Source organism: Onychostruthus taczanowskii, unplaced genomic scaffold, assembly GCF_017590055.1.
Source record: "Onychostruthus taczanowskii isolate IOZ18803 unplaced genomic scaffold, ASM1759005v1 scaffold59, whole genome shotgun sequence".
Classification (NCBI taxonomy): Eukaryota; Metazoa; Chordata; class Aves; order Passeriformes; family Passeridae; genus Onychostruthus; species Onychostruthus taczanowskii.
This window is the reverse complement of record NW_024503568.1, coordinates 334768-354969: the sequence shown is the minus strand read 5'-3', so window position 1 is coordinate 354969 and position 20202 is coordinate 334768. Positions and strand designations below refer to the sequence as shown.

General features: G+C 36.7%; 1 protein-coding gene across 1 annotated transcript in view; it reads left to right on the top strand.

Annotated features, from left to right (window-relative positions):
- Positions 1–20202, top strand: part of SP4 (Sp4 transcription factor) — a 26747-nt gene extending 6545 nt beyond the window's left edge. Inside the window, exons 4-6 of the mRNA XM_041418243.1 lie at positions 15081–15309; positions 15544–15743; positions 16825–20202. Coding sequence (XP_041274177.1) covers positions 15081–15309; positions 15544–15743; positions 16825–17072 — 677 coding nt within the window. The 3' untranslated portion in view covers positions 17073–20202. The remainder of the gene's footprint in view (positions 1–15080; positions 15310–15543; positions 15744–16824) is intronic.

Genomic DNA, 20202 nt, shown 5'->3' with positions numbered 1-20202 from the left:
ATAGTAAAGCAGGAAAATACTTAATTTAAAATTATAACAGAATTGTTGATCTATAGAAAATTTTGAGAAATGGGGGGGGAGGGGGGGTGGTTTTTGTTGTTGTTTTGTCGGATAGATTCTAAATTCCAAAAGAGAAAAATTTCACATTGGGAAGAAAAACCTTAACATCTTCTGGTAAATACTACATTGTGGTCTACTTTTCATAACCTTTGTTACTGAAAGTCTGCTGTAAACCTAGCAAGATGTATAAGTGTGTTTGGGGTTTCTTGTGTTTTTTCAGTTAAAAGTTCGAATACTGATCCTGGTAAGTACCATACTTAGGGTTATATGTTGCATGTGTTCAAAAATGCAGGGCAAAGCAGGGAAGATCTCACAGTTTTTCACTTTCTGGCCTGAGATAAAACTTCAATGTCAGTGATGAAAATTATTTTTTTACTGTGAGAGCTACTGAGTACTGACACAGGTTGCTGAGAGAAGTTGAAGACTCTCCATCTTGGGACATATTCAGAAACTGTCTGGACGTGGTCCTGGACAGCTTTCTGTAGGTGGCCCAGCCTGAGCAGGGTGATGGAACCAGATGCTCTCCAGAGGTCCGTCAAAGTCTACACCAATCTGTGATTCCATAGAATTTTATTAAGGTGTACAAAGTGTCAGTCAAAGGCATAATTAAATGTACAGAAGGAAGTTTTATTCTCATCCAGTTAAGTTTCTGAGTGTTAAAACCAGATCTTTAATGAGTTGTTTAATTAAGAGGAAGGCAAACAACAGGCTACATAAAAACCACTGTGGTTGCTTGAACATTCAGGGATCTACTATTACCTGCCTTGCTGTGAGATCAGTACATGTCTTAGCCTTTTACTAAGCTAGTTCTGCACTAAGATTTCTTCTCTGCTGTCAGTTGTTGTTTTGCACATGGAATAGCCTGGAATGTTACAGATAGTAACTTCCTGAATTTAGCCGCTATGGTCTCAGGGAAAAGTAGATACTGCAGAATACCCTTGCCTTTTTTCAAGGCTTCTGCTGTGAGAGTTGCAGATGCAAGTTCAAAGGATTCCTGTCCCCAGCCCCTTTTTAAAATAAGGTAGATTTGTGTAGATGAGTTGATTAGCAGTGTAAGAGACTACTTGAAAGGAGCTGCTTTTAGTACTTGTTGAGTCTAAGAAAAAGATACAGTTTGTAAAACTGTTTTCTTTTGGTAGGTGGAGTTGTGTTGGTTGGTTGGTTCATTTTGGTGTTTGTCTTTTGGTTTTGGGGGATTTTTGGTGGGTTTTTTTTGGTGGGGTTTTCTGGTTGCGTTTGGTTTTGTTTTGTTGGTTTTTTTTCCTTCAGAAAAATTCCCTCTTTATGAGAGAGAAAAAAAGTAATAGATCAAACTTATATCTACCTTAGTTAAACTTCTTAGAGTACTTTTGTTACATGATGATGGAGGTGTTTGCCCCATACAAAAGTGAATTAGATGATTTTGTTTTAAAATAGTGAAAAATATTATTTGTATTTTATGTATACTTGTTCCAAGATCACTTTTTTTAAGCAAAAGTCATCAGATTCCATCACCTTGCAACACAAGTTCAACCCTTTTTCTTGAACATGAGTGGTGACATGGCCTGTATTATGGGGAATTTGGAGTTCATCCACCCAAAATAACCTGGAGCAATGACTTCTGTTCAGTGGAACAGGCTGTTGCCTGGCAATAGTAAAGCTGGAGAGTTTTAAGTCTTTTGTAGGGGTGTGTGATGGGCTCCAAAATAGGTCTTAATGACAATAAAATCCAATGCCAAGAGTTCTTATTGGGATACTTAAAAATATATAATGAGTCTTGCCATTCTACAGAGTTTCACACTCTGTAGTGTAATGTGAGCTACTAAGGCATTTCTCTCTTTGGCCAGATACTTTCACATCACTGTGACTAGTAGTTATGCAGTTTGTCAGTACCTTGAGGTCTCCTGATTTCTTGTGCATTTTCCCACTTCTGCATCCAGCTTCAGTCTTTCTTCAAGGCTTTCTTTTCCCTTTCCTTCCTTATTAAGTCTTCTTGTGTGACAGTCGCTAGTTTTAGGACTTGCAGTTCAAAGAGTCAATATATTGTTTAGACATGACTGTCATTCTGAGTCAAAGTTTGATGAGGACTTTGAAGCACTCTACCCAATTCTTTAAACATGGGAAAAAAAGGATTAAATTAACTCAGTGACTGGAAAAAGGGAAACATCACACCAATTTTTAGAAAGGTAATAAGTAGGCCCCTGAGAACTACTAAGCGGTCAGCCTCATCTCTGTGTCTGGCACGGTCATGGAGCACGCCTTCTGCCAGCTATGTCCAGGTGTGTGGGTACGGAGGCGGTTAGAGACAGCCAACATGTTGTCCCAAATGTACACCAAGCATGGCTTCACAGGGGGCAAATCGTGCCTGGCTAATCCAGTGGCCTTCTGTGCCAGAGTGACAGGTAAAGGAAGAGCTGCTGATAATCTACTCCATCTGCTGTGACTTTTTGTAAGGGTTTTTAACGTAGTCCCTTGCAGAAGTCTTGGAAAGATACAGATTTTATGGATGATAGGGAAGTGGCTGGATGGACACATTCAGAGTTGCCATCAATGATTCAATCTCCAAATGTAGATCAGTAATCAATGATGTCCTTCAGGGGTCTGTACTGGGACTAGTACTGTCAGTATCTTTACTAATGATGTTGTAGAATTCTGTGCACACTTGGCAAATTTGCAGATGGCACCAAAATGAACGGTGCAGTTGATGTGCTTGAGGGAAAGGATGACATCCAGAGGGGTCTTGGCAAGCTTGAGAAGTGGGCCAGTATGAGCTTCATTGTACTTCAGCAAGGCTGAATGAAAGGTCTCCTACCTGTAATGGTGGAGTAATCTCAGTATAGATTGTGTGATGAAGTAATGGATTGAGAGCAGCTCTGTGGAGAAAGACTTGGGGATATTAGATGAAAAATGAGATATGCGCTGGCAATGTACACTTGCAGTCCAGGAAGCCTATGGTATCCTGGGCTACATAAAAACAAACAAGGCCAGCAGTTCAAGGGATGTGATTCTCTCTCTGCCACTGTTGTGAGACCCCATCCATAGTAGTGTGCTGGGATCCCCACTAGAAGACGGATGTGGATCTGTTACAACTGGTCTGGAAAAGAACCATGAAAATGATCAGAGAGCTGAAACACATCTTGTATGAAGATGGGCTGCAAGAGCTGGGGCTGTTCAGACTGGTGAAGAGAAAGCTCTGGGAGCCTTCCAGATACACAACAGGATCTTGTCAGAAAGACAGATTCTTTACCAAGAGGTGTTGGCAGTAACAGTGCAAGGGGCAGCAGTTTTAAGCTGAAAAAGGGTAGGTTTAGATGGGACATGAGGAAGAAATGCTTTGCTCTGAGGGTGGTGAGACAATGGAACAGGTTTTCCAGAGAGGTTGTAGATGCTCCATCCCTGAAAGTGTTCAAGGTGAGGTTGGGTAGGTCTTTGGGCAGTGTGATCTAGCTGAAGATGTTCCTGCCCATGGCAGGGGGATCAGAACTACATGATCTTTAAAGGTGCCTTATCATCCAAAACCTTCTATGATTCCATGAGTATAAGAATCAAAAGTGTTTCTGACCCTGTCTCATGCTGACTGCAGGTGATGCATACAAAGTGCAGTGCTCAGATTCTCTTCTCTCATTCAGTCACCTGCATATTCCTGAGTCAAAAGGAGGATTTTTTTAAAACAAGTTTAATAGTTCTCAATGGATTTTTTTCTCTGAATTTGTCTTTTCTGAGTGCCTATTTTTTATGCATTTAATATTTTTCTGCAATATATTGTGTTTTAATTGTTGCATAAGACATGTTTTTATTTAAAGTTCTGAAGTTCCTCTATTATGAAAACTTAAAATACCTGATTCATCTTCATGCTATTCACAGTCTTCTATGACTCTCTATAACGCATGATAGATTTTGAGGGAGGGGAAGGTGTTTAGTCTGAAGTCCTAGAATATTACTCTTACACTGTTGAATGAACGAAAATACATTTTTGTGACAGCAAATCCTGTGGGGCTCCTCTCATGTGAATGTAACAGTATGTCTAGAAACAGAACTCAATGAGTGGTACAGCTAAGCAAGAAGGGATTCCCGTAGGTGCTAAGAAGTTGAAAAAGGTTTAAAATAGCCACGTTACATACAAGAAAACTGGCAAGTATAAACACCAAATGTGGAAGTCAAAAGAGCTGAAGGATAGGGGTTGCATGATTTATTTTTTTAAAATAACCTGCAGTGTTTTCCTGGATGTTCATTGACAAGTAAGATGCAGCAAATATCTTGAAAGAAACAGGCTGCAAGCTGTGGAATCTGTAGTAAAAAGATAAGTACAAAGTATTGAGCTGTATTAAAAAAAAAAAAAAAAAGCAAAAAAAGGAATGTATCATGGGTTTTTACTTCATAGTATGTGACTTGGCATTCTGAGAGTGTAGATGGGAAGAGTATAGAAATGTAGCATACTTTTTCCAAAGTCGTGAAAGGTCACAACTGTTCTCAGGCTGCCTTGAGCTGAGAATTGTTGCAGAACCAGTGTTCTAAATATTATAGTACTGGCACCCTTTTCAAGTATTTCAAAGTAATTACAGGAGAAGCATTAAGTCTCCTAATGACAAAATTGCTTTGGTTATGGGATTTTCTTAAACTGAAATTCAATACAGTGGCAGAAACAGTTTGACAACAAACTGCAGTTGAAAACAAACATTAGCCATGGTGATGTCAGCATAAAAATAAAAGTGTCAATATAGTGGTTCTGAGCTTGATGCCTCCAACGTGTGCAATCTGCCTGTTCAGATAAATTGCCATTGGAGAATACCCTGGTAAATATGCCTCAGTAAAACTAGTCTTTTCTGCCTGACCTGTGAGTAGCAGGCATGACTTCATCATTACTTCTAAAATAAAGTGGGAAGGGGAAGCGTTTCAGGTACCAACTTTGCTCATGATTGCGACATCATGAGCGGGTTTATAGTTTATAATAGGTTTATAATGAGCTATTTTTATGCTATAAACTTCAAGAACAAAATGTAAGCCTTAAATGTAAGCCCTGTCGTAAGAATATTGGGTTTTGCTATCACCTCTCTCAATTCCTGTTTTCAGAAATCAGAGCAGGAAAATAATTGGCTGAGCTTTCTTGTTCATAAAGTGCCAAGCAAGTGAATTGAGTGATGCGGCACATCTTCAACAGCTTGTTAGTATTGTTTTCTTTGTTAAAGCATACTTAAATCTGCACTAAGCCAACCTTCTTCTTCTTCCATTACCACATGGTGCGAGGGAAAAACAAGAAGCATGTTCAAAATTTCATTTCAGCAGCTTCCTCACTGTAACTTAGATTTTGGAATTCTAAGTGTCATATGACTTTGGAACTGGTAGATGAAATAAATAATTTCTTACTGTTTTAATATATTAAAAGCCATTTTAAAATGGCAATGGCGATTATTGAGAAAAGGTACCTGTATATGGAATGGGATGTTGTGTTCTAAGAGGAGTATTAATTTCAAGTGAAACAGGGTTATTATTGGGGGTTGCCCTGTGGAGAGCCAGGAGTTGGACTTGATGATGCTTGTGGGTCCCTCCCAGCTCAGGATGTTCCGTGATTATTGAAAAGTAACTCTTTTGTTTAGTGGTCCATGATTTTAATGGATAATATAGTTAATAAAAGTAGCTTGATTTATATGCTATAACATAGTAGCTTTAGAAGTAGTCAAGACTGCATAATGAAGTATAATTTCTAAAATTACTATTTTACTCTGATTATGGCACATACCAAAACAGTAGCTCTGGACATGCTTAGTTTAGTTTGGAGTATGGTTATACAGTTATATTGATTTCTGTGTGCATCTGTTCCTAAAAGTGGAGTCTCCGCTGGTGTTTAATGTTGCTGAGAGTTGATAACAGTCATGCACCTTAATCAGTTTGTCTTTGGAAAAACTGTATCACCCCAACATGCATATTTAATCTTCATAGATTGGAAGTCTAGTATTATTTTATTGTAAAGAGAGAATTATCAGTTAATATCTTCCTGCTGAAAAAACCCTTGGGATACACGGTAAGTACAAGCCTGAGTTTCCTTAATTATAGTTTCAAGTGATGACGTTACTGCTTTTCCCTGGAGAAAAATCCTGAAGTTTAAGAAAAATGGACCTTGATTGTCTTATTTCTTTGATCATCAGGAAGTAACTGACAAAAGCATGAATATTTTCAGTTTGTTCCGATCCAAAAAACAAGACTAGTTAAATAGTTTAGTAGGGTTAACAGAAAATGTCAGAACTGTTGTGGGTTTGGATCTTCCTGATTCTTTTGGCCCTTCTTTTGTAATTATATAATATGTGGTTTTTTTGGTCCTTGCCTGATGAAGGTTGTAACAAAATTTCAGGTTTTACATCTTTAATAAACAAGTTAGTTTTAATATTTGTCAGGGCTGTTAATAAAACCAAAGCTTGTGGATTGTGTTTAGTCTTGCTGTATAAGATCTTCAAAAATGTTTTATGAATCTTGGGGTTTTTTTCTGAAAATATCCTTTAAATGCCTTTGAATCTCTTTGCCTTTTTTTTTTATAATTACTTTTATCTTGATCAACATAATATTTCATACAGCCAAAATATTTACTTCAAGGAAATTCATGAACCTTCTAGTCAAGTGTAAAATATGTAAGCCAGCTAAAGCATAGTCAAAATCCCATAATACCCACCCAGAAAAGCTTCCAGCCTACCTCCCAAAATCCAAATAGAGTACTGGAACCTTAGCTTATGTTTTTTCATGTTAGCCTCCCTATGTCCTTTCAAGAATCAGTTATTACTACTTCATGGCAATACTCATAAATTAAATGGAGGTGCAGAAAATTGCACTTTCTGAGTGTGTGTTTTTGTTGCCATATGGCAGAAGCGTGCAAGATAGCATTTGATTTTTTTGGGGGGATTTTTGGGTTTTTTTTTCAGTTTGTCAGTCATTGAGCTCCTCTAGTCAGACTGTGGAGACAGTCCACAGACTCTTTCTAGTCCTACCCCTGTTTAAGAGTTGGGGGGAGGAGCTGAAGGAAAGAAGTGGGCCACATTCTGTTGTGGCTATAAGCTGTAGAATAATCTGAGAATTGAGGCAAGGGGATGGGGGAGAGGGAGATGTTCTATAAAAGTAAATCTAAGAATCTCAATTTCTTGCATCTGCTGCTAGTTTCCATGCAATGTATCTGGTACTTTGCAGTACAGCTGGTGCTTGGGTTTTCAGCTGTTGCTCTGAGTTTCAGCATGCAGGAAACTACTTGTGTTCATCTAGAAGTGTTCTTGGACACCTACTCTAAATATACTTCCTGACTATTTATTCAATAATGATGAAAATCAAGGGGTTTTTTTGGAAGGGTCTCTTTTCATTAGTATAACAAGTTACTTTTCTTATTCCATCTCCTTCTTTAGAATACTTAATAAATTGACCTTTTTTTTTTTTTTTTGTTTGAAGTCACAGTATCCAAAACAACCTGAGGCATTGTCTTGCTTTAACTGAATCCCCCAGTTGGTTGTTCAAGACTGAATTTTGTGAAATTGTAGCTCTGTGTTTGATTTTTATACTGGTTTTGTATGGGTCTTTCTGTGTTGTATTTGTGGTAGCTCTTTCCTATGTTTAATAAAGTAATAAAAAGTAAACTTGCTTTCAGTTTAATGAAAGGTCCTACCAGCTGGGAAAACTTATTTTCTGGTTCAAAGTACTGAAGTGCCCTCAGGTTGTCCTAAAGCATTTGGGTAAAGCCTTACATTTTTGAAAAATCATTAAAGTAACTTGGTGAAACTTTTAGGACATTGGTTTGATTTTGTTTAGGTTACCAATATGATTCTTGCACTAAAGGAAAAAAGCTTCATATTTTTAAAGATACTTAAACCCCTCTAACTTTATTGCCTTAAATTTCACTCTTGAAGTGGTACTTTCAACAGAAGTTAAGCATAATTATTATGCGGTTCTGTAATTTTTCAACACACTGAGACTTAAAAATCTCTTGAAAAAGTGTATAGCAAGTTCTTACAAATCTTGACAAAGTTAGCCATGCACAAGTGATAGAAACTTGCTGCCTTTGTAGGAGGCAGAAAAGACAGATGTCTATTTGATGCTGCAGTTTGCACAGGAAACTTTCTGCTTGTAGTAGCATCTGGACACAATGCTGTGATTTGTGATCACCCTTGTAGTAGCTGGGTGAATCCACTTCTCCTTACTCCAAACTGATCTTCTCTACAGAATGTGTGGGTCCCTTGTATCAGTGCTTGCAGTTTCTGTTATGGGGAAATCTTCTTTTGTCACATATTGCTTCTTCATAAATCTTTATTAACCGCTGTTTAGAAAAGAGAGCAGAATTGTCAGCATACTGTATCATTTTCTTTGTAAATATTTAAATTCAGTTGTCTTTACATATATGTCATTTCAAAAAGTGGTTTGTCCTTTTTTCAGCATGAAACCTCCTTCATAGTAGATTTTTTTTAAAAAAATTGAGGATCTCTAACTATATTGACACATACTTTTAAACAATATTTAAAACTTGGCTATGCCTTAATCAAAGCATTATATTCTATTATATCATATAGACATGTTATTATAAGTATATTAAAAATAAGTATTTAAAGTATATAGATATGATCTTAGTGTAAATTACGTTTATATCTTTATGGAAAAATAATATTAAAGGATGTTTTCAAGCTTACAGTACCTGGTGTATGCAGGGCAAGGGAAGATGAGAAAATTTTTTCCCATTACTTTCTATCAGTGAGTTGTTAATGGGTGAGTTGCTACATCAGCTCTGATGCCTGTAGAGCTTGGGAACTCTGCAGGAACTCTTGTAGTAATATGCATTGAATTATGGATTCTAAGTGCAGCCTTTTTTTTTTGCTTTTTAGAATACAGAGTTGAACAAACTTTCTTCTTTGCAGCATTGGCCACTGTAGCTCTAGGTACATTTGCCAAGTGTTTCTCAGATTTTACAGTAAGGTGCACCCTACTGAGATTACTCTGTAATTGATGCTCTCATCTTTTGGCTGCTAAACATTAGTTGCACAATACCAACAGGAAATGTATATGTTTTTTCTGAGGAACTATGTACCAGAACTTAGAAGTATCCTTTTCTTAGTCTTAAACTTTTTCTTCTTTCCAAGATCCAATTTTCTAATGCTTTACTCTCATGATTTCTCTAGATCAATAAAGTTAAGTCCTTTTCCTTCCCTTCTGCTCTATTTGCCTCAGAGAGTAATCTGAGTTTTGTGCCTGCTACTTCAGGTGAACAAGAGTTGAAAAGCAGGTGTAGTGTGTGGTAAAAGGAGGATTGGTTTGACTTATAATGGATGGCCAAGCCTAATAACCAGTGATCAGTCACTCTGTAGAAAAGTAGTTTTTAGGTACCATGCATTAGCTTTCTTAAATCATTCAAGTACTGTTTTGGTTTTGCAAATTAATTTTTAACTGAAGATATGATTGATGTGTGTGTATTATTTGGTTTCATAGTAATTACTTAAAGTTGTTAAATTTTCTTGCATGAATGTATTACAAACTCCTGTATGGGAAAGCATATGTGAGTTTTACCTGCTAAGATGCAATTTGACTGCAAAATTGGAAAGCTGAGCAAGTGATGCTGAAGAATAAAGGATGTGCAATCATTTATCTTGATAATCCTGTATCTCATGTTAATAAGTGATGCAGTTACTTAACGGCTTAAATGGGAAAGATTAGTGACCAAGATCATGCAGGTTCTTTTATTTGAGAAGCTTAAAAAATTCCTATCCAGTCATAATCATATTTGTAATATTGCAATAAGTGAGACTTCTATTGCATTTGATTTGTAAAGTAAATACTATAACAGGTTTCCTTGCTGTATGCATTTTGTCCTATGGTCAAATAAATAGTTCCTATTTAATAAGACAGAACTTAGGCCTGAGAGGAAATTAAATGCAATTTAGTATCAATGTTATTTTGTATCACTGTTATTTTGTAACATATGGTTGTAACTTACCTTTCTATCTTGACAGTATGTACAATAAAGCTCAGGCATATGCAAGTTCGGGGATAATTTTTTTAATCAAGCTATTTCACAATTTCAGAAATCATTATTAAAGAAATCATGGGAATTTGAGAAAGCTTTCTCTATTCCAAAAGCAGATGTCAGTGTGCAATGACTGCTTTCACAGCTCATGCAGAATAACATACATGAACTGAAGTGTGACTTTGTTCCCTCACATAGCAGTTTCTTTAGGCCTCTTCTTGAAACGGGTGCTGAAACATGAGAGCTGTTGTTACTGAAGGGTTTGAGTATGAATGGTGAAGTGTAGTGATATCAGGTCTTGTGGTTTGGAGTATGTCAGGAAGAAGCAATTTCAAGTGATCTCCTGATTGTAGCAGCATTTCTGGAAAGCTTTAAATAGTATTTAATGCCTCTAGTAAGACTTTGAAAGGAATATTTTTAATAAGCCCTTTTTTCTCCATCTAGTGTCAAGAGATCATTCTCTTCCTGTGTGGATAACATTATCTCAAGCACTTGCTTTTAGAGTAAGCAGGTTTGTTTGCTGGGTTTGATTGTTTTTTGGTTGTTTTTTTCCTCCAAATAAGAAGCCAGTTTAGACCTAGATCCTCTCAACTGAAAAATCCTCTGTTTCAAACTTCTAGAAGTTGCCCTCGTTTAATTTAGTAGGCTGCTGACAAACTCATATCAAGTTTTCTCAGAATCTTTTCTTTGGTAGAGGTGATTTAAGAAATAATTAAATTCCCTTATCTTCCCTTTATATTCTCCTTGTTTTTCTTCCTCGTTAATAAGTGCAAGTGATGTAAAAGTTAAAAAGTGATCCATAGAATTCTAGTATATAGTTTTAAAAAAATCCCATACAACTCAAGACTGTAGCAGACTCACTTAGAGATTTTGGGCATGTTCTGTCAGTTGTTTTATGAAAAATTTCTGATTTTTCTTCAGGAGAAAAGATATTTCAACTGGTCTAAAATACACTCCTGTTATTCTCAAAGAACAAAGACTTTTATATTTAACAGCTTTAAAATGAGAATAGATACATTTCTACCCTGTGTATTACTAGTGTGCTAGCTTGTTGGGGTGCTCTCTCAGGAGTTCAAAACAAAAATTTAGTCCAGTAATTGCATTACTGAACTTCCCAGGGTTTTTTCATAGCTGTGTAAAGCTCTGACAAAGAATATTTATTGTGTATGTGTGCTTTCTTCAGCTACTCTTTTACCTCAAAAAACTGGATTTGCTTATTGAATGTTGTGGCTTGGTTCTTCAAGTAAGGCAATTTGCATGATATTTTGAGAGCTTCAGAACCTTCTGTTCTGAATTTAGTAAGTGGAATTCAAGGGAAGGGAGTTGAAAATAGTGACTCCATGAGATTAATTTAAAGAAGAAAAATCAATATACATATTAGAAAATGTTATAACTAGTTAATGCTAGCTCAAGAGCAGTCAATTTATTACTGTTTAACTGAAACCATGTTGGGGGAGTGTAATTGTCTGCCTGAGCGACTTTACTTGGCATTGTCCCCTTTGTATTTTTATTGTCATTTTTCTGGTTATTGTGAATAATTCCTACTCAGATTTGTCACTGTGTTATGTTTAATAAATAGATTGTTGTAGCTCAGTAGTGTGTATCCTGTATTCCAAGATACGCCCTGTCCTTACATGGGAGGAGGAAAGTTCAGAAAGGTAAAGTGTGTGTCAGCAGTGGTATTTGATATTCTAAAGAGTCAGAAGACCATTGTGTGGTTGGTAGTCTCATTAAGTAAGAGTAAGAAAGAAGTTTCTGCAGATAAATGATGTGCATCTTCTCCCTCCCCTTTGCTCTCTCTGTCTCTCTGGGCCTAGTTTAGAGCTATAGGGCCCATTTATGAGCAAAAATACAGACTATTATGATACCACATCATAAAGTCATCTCAGGACAGCCCAGGGAAAGATTGCATTGAAACTTTGGTATCAATTCAAGAAAATCAGAGAGAAAAAGATAAAATATCCTTTTCAACTGAGTTCTGACCACAGACTGATTAGGTCTCAGGACTTCTTTGCTCCAATAGGACTTTGTGACATAAATGGAGTCATCGTTCTAATAGAATGTGGTAAAAAAGTATAATTCTTAACAATGTACTCAAAAATGTGACTGATAATGAAAACAGAATAGGAGGCTGCAGTAGGTCACAATATCTGTTATATCTTTAACTTTTGTAGTGACCATTCACAGATGCTTCATTTGTAGTGCTGCTCAGAGAATTAAAGGAGTTTGCACCTTGGGTATATTTAACAGATGGGGACTGGATTGTGCTCTGCGAAAGACTACACATTGAGCAGATTCTTCCTTTTCATTTACCTTTGGCTCACCAGGATGTGCAACTGGTTTTCATCACAAGCAATCATGTTACCATATTGATATTATCATATTAGGATAAGCATTAGACATAAAAAAAAGATTAGCCTTTTTTTGACTCTGGCTGTTTATAGCACTCAGTCAGTGTTCCAACAGCTTAACAGCCTGACAAAGAGTTACCCCAGGACTAGCACTTTCTTTGGAAGCTCTAGTATCCTCTTCAGCCACTGTTAGACCAAAGTACTTGATGTTACTATTTGCTTTTATATCATTATGTTCTTCTTACCCTATCGTATTGTCCCTCAAGGATTATCATGAGTGCTTTCCTTTCCTATTAAAGTATGGGAAATAAATATGTTTCCAATACACTGCTATTCTGAAAATAAAGACTTGCTTCTATCCTAAACATATGGGGACTCTGCATTCAAGGTTAAGCCTGTAATTATTTTTCCTTTGCTGCTGATACCAGAATCCTTTTAGATTGTTTGTTTGTTTTAAGTATCTGTCCAATAGCAAGTGGGGTTCAAATGCTATCTCTCAAGGGCTTGTCCTTGTTCTTTTCAGAGAACTGAAAACACTCAGTGTCTGTCAGTATTTGTGGCCTTCTTAAGAAGACAATTAATTCATGTTTATGCATATCTAGGCAGATCAGATGCAACTTCCAATCATAAACTAAGGGAAATAACTGGGAAAATTTGGTCAGTGCTTCAGGTGAAAATAACCTGGTACTGACCTAGGCAGAAACCAGATTTGTTCTACTTGCTGTAGCCAGCAGTGGCCTTTAGATGACAAATCAGGTCACTTGGGAAGGTTCTCTGTTATCATGTTCTTCAGTACTAACCTGTGTGCATGTATGTATGTGGTGGTGTTAGGTGGTGTGTGTTAGATTTCGTATCTGGCTTTTACACAAGATAGTCTGTGCAAGCATCTATTGCCCCTCGGCAATCATGTGAACGAAGCAGTCATTGTCCCATGCTGGGTTACGTGTCAGCTCAGTAGCTGGGCACTTCAGCCTTCAGAGAGAGCAGTCCTCTTGTCTCCATTGGTGGTGTCTGTTATGGATGTTACAGAAGTCATTAGAACCCATTCATATATCTCTGAATCATGTTATCCCTGAGGAATTTCTAAATTTTAAATGAATGTTTCCATTCTGAGGACTTCCATGTCTTAAATATTGTATTCTGCTCTAAAGAATTCTGGTTACCCTGTTACACTCTCTAAATCAGGAGATAGTATTTCCTTCAATTTCACAGTTGTATGAAAGCAGTGAATTTTTGAAAATGGCAGCATCTAATTATATTTTGTCCCATTCCTGTTACTAAGACAGCTTGCATTCAGTCATATTGTCATATTGTGGCTGGAAGTCATCTCTGTGTCTGATTTAGTTTATTACATGTATTTTCTAAGTCTGTATAGCGCTAACTTTTAAAACAAACATAATATTACTTTGTTCAAGAAACTACACTTCTTACCTATATTGGAATAGTTTCTTTTGCTGTAATATCAAGCCAGTAATCCAGATTTCCTTAGATCAAGAAAGCCAATGAGATAATGGACTTACACAATGAAGCTGAATTCTTCATTCATTGAGTCTTGGAATTATATTTGATCCCTTCCCTGGGGAGGCTGTTCAGGTGATTGACCACCATCTCAGTGAAGAGCCTTTTCTTAGTGTTCCACCTGAACTTTCCCTGGTGCAGACTCATGCCATTCCCTCATGTCCTATCACTAGTCACCAGAAAGAGGAGAGAGGAGATCAGCACCTCTCCCTCCACTGCCTCCCTTGAGGAAGGTGTAGACTTTGTGGAGGTCACCCCTCTGCCTTCTCTTCTCCCGGCTGAACAAACCGAGTGACCTCAGCTGCTCCTTGAACATCTTGCCCTTGAGACCTTTCATCACCATGGTCCCCTCCTCTGGACACACTCTAGCAGTTCGATGTGCTTCTTCCACTAAGGCACCCAAACCAGCTCAGAGTGCTGGAGGTGAGGCTGCAGCAGTGCAAAACAGAGCAGGACAGTCACCTTCCAGTCACCTCCCAGTCACTTGGCTCACTGCACTCTGCTGATGCACCCCAGGGTACAGCTGGCCCTTTCGGCAGTGTGCCCAACAGGGCACGCTGTTGACTCATCTACAGCTTGCCATCAACGCAAAAAAACAGATGTCTTTCCCCAGGGCTGCTCTTGCTTCTCGTCCCCCCATTTATACATCTAACCAGGGTTACCCCATCCTGAGTAGAGAATCCTGCAAAACAGTCTCAAAAAAGCTTTGGTATGTTAGCTTGTTCAAGTCTAGTCCTAAGTTTCTTTTTCATTCAAAAGTTCCTTTCTGGCTCAATGTTGATTCAAGACAGATTGTAAGAGAAGTGACAGTTCTGTAAGTGCCATAAAGCAACTTCTTAATTAGCTAATTGTAGTTTTCTGAATGCAGATATAGTTCAAAGGTTATTAGAGAGACATTAATTGGCAATTGACTCAACTATATTTCAGTATAAGATTTTGCCTATCTCAGCTTTTAAGAAAAAGAATACATTTGTTAAACCAGTTAATTTTTCTTAGTATCAGTCAGTAATAGCAAATTACATTAAACTAGCAGGTAGGTATACTTCAGGAAAATGGCTGGATTGAATATTTTGTTTGTGGCTTCCCTTAACATTAGGTGGACTTTTGTCCACCTAACATAAATGTGTAGTTAATTTGTGCATTTCACTTATTGAAATGACTAATAAAAGGTACAAACAATTTTTATTTTACAGGTCAACAGCAAGGACAGGATGGAGTAAAAGTACAGCAAGCCACAATAGCTCCTGTAACCGTAGCAGTAGGTGGCATTGCTAATGCAGCAATTGGTGCTGTTAGTCCTGATCAGATAACACAAGTGCAGCTTCAACAAGCTCAACAAGCTTCTGACCAGGAAGTGCAGCCTGGCAAGAGACTGAGAAGAGTTGCCTGCTCATGTCCTAATTGCAGAGAGGGAGAAGGAAGGTAAGTGTAACTTTTATCAGTATATATTTGAGCATCTTATCACAGCTTGCCTTATTTGGGAGTCAGATTGTCCCATATTGCCTAGATTTTGAATGCTTTCTATTAGAAAGTACATTCGTGTGGGCTTTTTTAGACAGGGATTAAAATTGCCTCTATTAGCATGAAATGTTTCTCCTAATAGCTGGTAATGTTTTAGAATATAACTACTTAGCTGTTTAAATATGATCTTTTTAGAGGCAGCAATGAGCCAGGAAAAAAGAAACAGCATATCTGCCATATTGAAGGATGTGGAAAAGTTTATGGCAAGACATCTCATCTTCGGGCACATCTGCGCTGGCATACCGGTGAAAGACCATTTGTGTGCAACTGGATTTTTTGTGGCAAGCGATTCACAAGGAGTGATGAGTTACAAAGGCACAGAAGAACCCACACAGGTTGGTCATCCCTCTCTGTAACCATAGTACAGGAAATCTGAATTGTAGTGGCCATAGTTAAACAAGGATATCGAAGTTCTCACTTACTAAGTTAGCTAAAAATTACCCTTAAATGTGAATAAAGTAACTTCAAAACAAGGAAGTGGTAGATTCCAGTTTTCATTAATTTAGGCTGACTGTGAAATCATCTAAATAAAAAGGGATCTATTCCAATTGTTCTTTTGTATGTAGGCTAGGAAGAGATGACCATTTCATGACAGATAGCTGATGTACATTAGCTAGTGCCTGATCTACATGTAGCAAATTTAGGTCAGGCACGTAAGATTGGCCATGGACCAGGGTTACTGTTTCCTCACTTGGATTAGCTCAGTCCTTAAGAAATTTATTAACCTAGTCCATACACTAGATTTGGTCTTCTTGGGAAATTTCCTAGTTTCAAGTGGGAACTGATAAAGCAAAGTCCCTTAGCAGTTCAGAATGGAAGAGTTGGTCTTTTAAAAGCTGAAAAATTTTATCAGCCTTCATATTTTTAGCCCCAGGAGAGTATCTCCCCCCTCCCTGTCCCTTCTCCCCCAACTTAGAGCACCTGATGTCTAAGCTCTAATTACATTTGAACAGTAACAGGACCTTTTGGTAAATTGAATTTGTCTCTCTTGTTGTAGATTTCATAGATCTTTATGGAGCATTAGAATTCATGTTTCCGAATTTGTTTCCCATCACTGTAATCTAAATTTAAAAAGTATTCTTAAGAAATGCTACCAAGTTGTTCTTTGAGAGCTTTTACCTCCCTTGCTCTGGTAGGTTTATGGAAGTTTATGAAAATTCTCTGGTGTCCTGAAATTGAAACTTCTCGTCAGATGATCACAGGAAATACTTGTTGAGAATGGTTTTTAAGTAGTGAAGAGTAGATGGCCAAAAGCCTGTGATTGAACAGAACACACCTGGAAATGAGACAGATGGAAAAGATGTCCTTTTAAAGACACTTTCAGTGTTGAATAAAATAGGGTGAGATTCAGATGATCAAGCAGTGTTCATTGCTCTCTTTCAGTAACATTTTGGTTTTCTTCTTATTTTTAAAAAGGTGAAAAGAGATTTGAATGCCCAGAATGTTCTAAAAGGTTTATGCGAAGTGACCATCTCTCGAAACATGTCAAAACTCATCAAAACAAGAAGGGCGGTGGAACAGCCCTCGCTATTGTTACCTCAGGAGAACTGGACTCTTCAGTTACTGAGGTTCTTGGTTCTCCAAGAATTGTCACAGTTGCTGCCATTTCTCAAGATTCAAACCCAGCAACCCCTAACGTTTCAACAAACATGGAAGAATTCTGAAAGGATCATTTATATGGACACCTAGTGCTGCACTTAAGTTTACATACCTTTCAGGATATGGAAGTGGGCTGGTAAAGTGGATTACAGAGCAGGAAATCTTTTTTTCAGTCATGACTTCTGTAAGTGTTCCAGTTTGGAGGGTCAGCATGGGAAGTGTACACCGGTGCAACAAGACAAAAATTTCAAAAATACAAACAGCGCAAATTGATGACTGGATAAACAGATAGAGGAATAATATTTCCATACTGTACTTTTTTAGTTATATATCTGTATATTCTGTAACGATTTTAAGTGAACTTTACCCCCCTATTTTAGCACTGTATGTTAATGTGTTTATAAAATCTGATAGTATCAATGTAAAACTGGGTGGACCTTGACTAGGATTAATACCATTTGATGAAGGCACTTTGTTTTCAACATAAATTTGTAATATTTTAATGAGAGCATCCTTTTCCCATAAGGCACAGCAAAACAGAACACTGGATGAACAACAGTGGACATATTTTGGGGTTTTGCTCAGTCCATACAACACATCGGTTAATTTTGGCCATCTTTTCTCAAATTTTGGAATTACTCAAATAGCAGCTGGATGATGCATGCTGCAAAGTGGTTCTGAGGTGGGCCTCAGATTAATTTTGACTACTACATTATAGTAGTGTGTATAAATGACAATCAGTGAGTTCTAATTCCTCTCTTCGTGTGGAGAGCTAGGCTATTTAGAATTAGTGTGAACAGTAGGAAAGATAAAACCATAGAAAGATATTAACATATGATTTACAAAAGTAATGGTAACTTTATGTAGGACAAAAAAAAAATTGTGTCAATTTTTGGTAATTCATTTCATTTTATATTTCCCTGCCCATGGCAAGGAGGGTGGAACTAGATGATCTCTAAGGTCTGTTCCAACCCAAACCATTCTGTGGTTCTATGATTCTGTATTTTAAAACATCTGTGGCCCATTTCTAACTCATAGATAACTTGACTCTTAAAAACTCGACCTTAGGTGTTTGTTTTAATTTTGTTAGAATTCATGGAAATCAATCAGACAACAGAGTGTTGTCCAGTATCTCCTCTCTGTAAATACTAGTTTATTATGTTGTGGTTAATGTGCTGAGTTCTTTGTGCTTTGACTTAACAGCCAAAGAAAAAAATTATCACATTTTAGTAAGAAAATAAGTAAGTAAACATTTTCTCTTTCTCCTTAAATATTACCATCCTTTTTCTCTTCAAGGATAATATGTAGGCTGGTAATAAATATCTGTTACCTATCAAGTCTTATATTGACCCTCCAACCACAAAACAAACTGGGAAAAGAGAAATATTATCTTTTTGGGACATGACTTTTGGTTTCAAAGGTTTGGTTACATTTTCAGATGTGACAGTGAATATAGAGGAAATGTAAAAAAAAAAAAAAAAATAGAAGAAACGACAAAAATTACATTTTCTATGTGAAAATTAGTAGTAGGTTCAAGGAGGAAAGATGGCCAAATACTTCATACTCAGGATTTTTAATTACTTCCCCTAGGCATAAATATAACCTTTTGCATCTACAGTCAGTTGTTAATAAATTCTCATGACCAGTTTTTAAGGAGATTTATACACCAAAATATTTTAATGTAAATGAAGGAAGTACAGTGCAAGAAGAATAAGATGTTTTTCTTTCCCCTACAAATTATGAGAGGAAGAATGTGTGTGGTAGCTGTTGATTTGCAAGACGTAACAGGTACCCTGTGCATTCCCTAAAGAGCATATACTTCTCATCTGAACAATTTATCAATCTTGTGATGTTTTCTGTATTTTTGAAGCAAAAGAAATACCATTGTTTACACTGTGTACACTTTAGGCCAGCCCTTTGTAGCAAAATACTAAGCTGAGGGTATTTTATACTTTCAGTTTACATAAAAAGCTTTGAGATTAAAGAAAAACAATTTTACACTGTGGTTATAAATTTCAAGTTTCTTAAAGCTTTTTTAGACTTGTAACAGAGTCTTTAAATTTTAGTTGGGTTTTGTACATTATTTTGTATATTTTATTTAAAGTACTCTTAACTGATGTATCTGGATTTAAAACGTCAGAAGCAATTAGGTGTTACATTTAATACAGATGAACATTAGGTAGTATTAACTGTTAATTTTATTATAAAGGAAATGAAACGTCGAAGATATATTTTATCATTATGCTTCACAATCAGTGCTCTGCATTACTTTATGCAAAGAAGAACTTTCCTAATGTTAATATCATATTTCCTAAAAGTTAACAGTTTTGTAAACTGAAACTACAAGCATTCTGCACAACCATTTCATATGTAATTTTTTCATGCATACTTCTGTATGCAGATAGGAAACTGAAGTAATTTTTAATCTGCAATGAATCCCTATTATAGATGTATCCAAATCTAAATCTGGTTGGCTTCATAGCATCTCAAGTACATTAACTTGTGTTAGCAGGTGCACATTTTACCGCTGGAATTAGAAACATTCTGCCAGTCTGTTCTGCATACCATTCTGAATCCACTTTTCTGTCTTAAAAGGATCGTAAATTTCAATGTCCTTTATTTGACTCAGTGGGATATAGCTGTTGTAAGTAATAGGGCACAGATGTGCAGTAGTATCTTGTTTAATGGCATTTCACTGTTCATTCCCTTTGCCACCATTAAAATTTTTGCTTTATTGTAATTATCAGTGCAAAGTGTATTTACCATGGTAGAACTCCAGTGTTAGAATAGTTTTTTTCTTACAATATACTTTCTTTGGTTAGGTTTGTGTATGTGTTGCCGATTACATTAGCAATTGGTGTTAAGTCATTATTTATCACATTCTTTCACGAGAGCAGTAATAAAAGTGTGTAATCTAGGAGAAAAAGTTAATTTGTCAAAGTTAAGTAAGCATGATGTTTAGGTCCTATTTTTCAATTTTATAACTGTTTTATTGCAACAATATTTGTATTTAAGTCTTCATTTTAATGCCTTGTGGTGTTTTTTTATGCATGTCACTGAATTGTCATCCCGCAAGAATTGATGTGCAGCATAGGGTATTAAATCTACATAATGATTTTGAAACAGAAAAATAGTTGATGGTAAAAATGTAAATGTTTTGCAAAAATTCCTTATAAAAAAAAAGTTTTGTAGTAA